This window comes from Sceloporus undulatus, unplaced genomic scaffold (assembly GCF_019175285.1).
Source record: "Sceloporus undulatus isolate JIND9_A2432 ecotype Alabama unplaced genomic scaffold, SceUnd_v1.1 scaffold_6903, whole genome shotgun sequence".
In the NCBI taxonomy this organism is placed as follows: domain Eukaryota; kingdom Metazoa; phylum Chordata; class Lepidosauria; order Squamata; family Phrynosomatidae; genus Sceloporus; species Sceloporus undulatus.
The window spans coordinates 1-2,341 of NW_024809822.1; the positions used below are offsets into that span (position 1 = coordinate 1).

A 2,341-nucleotide genomic window follows, 5' to 3' on the forward strand; every position below is an offset into this window, starting at 1 on the left:
TTAGGGATAATGGAATTGGCTTTGCAACTTTACAGCTAGCAGCTTGTCTTCACACCAAGAATGGACATCAGTGCAGAATAAGCACAAGACATTTACATGGAACAATGCACTTCTTATACCTTTCTGATAAAAGAAGAGGAACAGGCACAATTGGTTCTGAAAGGCCATTTTTATTTTCTAAGAATCAATAGAGATCTTCTTCCTCCAAAATAAATACAAGTACAAATGCCCACCCGGCTGCAGCAGAAAGAAGAGCCGGGTTCCTACGAGGGGGGAGGGTCAGGCAGAGCCAGTTTCCAAAAAGCTATAGTATCAAAATGTGCGAGTGAGAAGACAGCGGCCCTGCTCTGCAGAGTTTCGGTAGGGCTGGGCCAAGGAAAGGCTGATGGATCTGGATCAGTTGCTACGATGCAAGGAAACTGAGGATGGGGGGTCCAGGTTCTGTATGTGCAGGTATGTGTATTGAGCAGCCCAAATAATTTACATTCTCCCACTATTGTACAGTATTTTACAAAGGCCTAAAGCCTGAGCACCCAGACAGCAGGGTCTTGTCCTTGGGAGCAACACAGGCAGCTGGGTCTTGCTCATGCAGCTGGTCAGGGCAATTCCAGGCTTAAAACAAGGAAGGGCAGGCTGGCACAAGAGGTAGGCTTGCCCCCGTGGAGGGCACAGTGCTCTATAGGTGTGCCTAGCACACTGGAGGGACCACTGAGTGCTCTGCACATGCTCCCGCAACCTGGCCAAGGGCCAAGGTTTTCTCAAGGCTGGAGCTCCTTGCTCCCCTCTCCCGTACAGTCCAGCTGCACTGAGCGGGCACCCAGGGCGGAAGCCCCTCTGAGGGTCAGTCACTCTCACTGGAGTCGCTGCTCTGCTCTCCTTGCACCTTGTTGCGGTGCTGCATGGCACGGTGGTAGGCAATCTGGACAGACTTGCGGATGTTGGACTTGCGCCCTTCCAGCATTTTCTCCTTATCCAGGTCCTGGTTCACACCCAGGGGCACAAGTTTGGTGCGGGGCAACCACTGCCTGCATAATAAGAACATAAGAATGAAACAACCAACCAAGACTCAAAAGGGGTCACCATCTCTCCTAGAAGGAGCAGACATCTCCCGTTCCAGACTCCCACCCAAAAATCCTACATTAGCTCTGCAGTTTTGTTGCCAGGTATTACTGGTCTGGCCGTGCCTTCACTTGGCAACTCCATTCATACAGCCTGCAGTGATGGACAAAGCCACATGAAGCTCATTCCTTACCAAGTACGCTTGTTGTCAAAGAAGAGGACTAGGTAGAGATGTTCCCGTGCTTCCTGAGTCATCTGTTCTCCTAGCTTCAGCACCTCCAAAGGAGGCACAGGGATGGGGACACCATGGTGGAACATTCCTTCCCGTGGCATCTTAGGATCAATGATCTGCCAAGAGCAGGAGGGCAAAGATCAGACACCAGCTATATGGAGAGCAGTGCAGATAACAACACAAAAGCAAGACAAGACAGAAAGCAGATAACAGACAGGGTATTTGCAGGGGGAATGAGATGTGTCATTCTGTTTAACGTTGGGCAGCTCAGTTCAAGTCCCACTCTGACTGTGATGCTCACTAGATGCCCTCGCACAGTTCAGTGTGTTTCAGCCTTAACCTTTAAATCATACGAACAATTCAAAGAGCTGGTTATGACCTATGAAGCTGTATGAGGCTCAGATCTATGCTATCTGAAAGACTGTGTCTTCCCATGAGCTTGCCTGAGCAATAAGATCTTCCGGGGAGACTCCACTCTCTATTCCACTACGTTCACAAGCACATTTGGTGGGAACATGGGAGACAGCTTTCTCTGTGGTGCTCCTAGACTCTGAGACTCCCTTTCTAAGATGGTTCCTTCTTTATTGTCTTTTCAGGAGTGGTTGAAGACCTTCTGATTCCAACAAGCTTTTGGGAACTGATTGTTGAAAAGAGAAAGGATTTTTCTGGTAATGTACTGTTTTGAATCTTTGTTTTAAAGTAATATATTAAATAGTTTTAATTCTGTTTTTTAGTCTGATACTGTGGGCCTTCAAGGAAAATGGCCTTTTTGTATGAACAATTGGAGTTGTTTGTCTCCTGCAACTGTGCTGGGGATATAGAATTAAGGGCCCAATTCACACTACGGAAATAAACCGGTGTGGAACTGGTTTATTTCCATGAAGTTCACACTTGCCCCAACTGCACTCAGCGCAGTTTGGGGGGGAGGGAGCAAAAAGCCCACTTAAATCGGAGCATTTGGCACCGGACCCCTTAGCAGTTATTCTTTTAAGAGCCACAATGATCTGCATCTTTGGTAGTGTGACCATGCTATTGAATCAGATTGTGCTG

The 2,341-nt window shown here is 48.0% G+C and overlaps 1 protein-coding gene across 1 annotated transcript; it reads right to left on the reverse strand.

Annotated features, from left to right (window-relative positions):
• Positions 1 to 150: 150 nt before the first annotated feature.
• On the reverse strand, positions 151 to 1,978 carry LOC121918251 (peregrin-like). The gene is made up of 2 exons (XM_042444333.1): positions 1,253 to 1,978; positions 151 to 1,025 (listed from the first exon to the last, which is right to left on the reverse strand). Exons 1-2 carry the CDS (start codon positions 1,390 to 1,392, stop codon positions 842 to 844), a joined length of 324 nt encoding a protein of 107 aa, XP_042300267.1. The 5' UTR covers positions 1,393 to 1,978; the 3' UTR covers positions 151 to 841.
• Between the last annotated feature and the right edge of the window lie 363 nt (positions 1,979 to 2,341).

What these genes read in the sequence shown, in the direction of transcription:
- LOC121918251 (XM_042444333.1), bottom strand. Translation starts at nt 1,392, where the DNA reads ATGCCACGGGAAGGAATGTTCCACCATGGTGTCCCCATCCCTGTGCCT. An exon ending in TTTGACAACAAGCGTACTTG is followed by an intron (nt 1,026 to 1,252) that starts GTAAGGAATGAG and finishes CTTATTATGCAG; the next exon opens with GCAGTGGTTGCCCCGCACCA.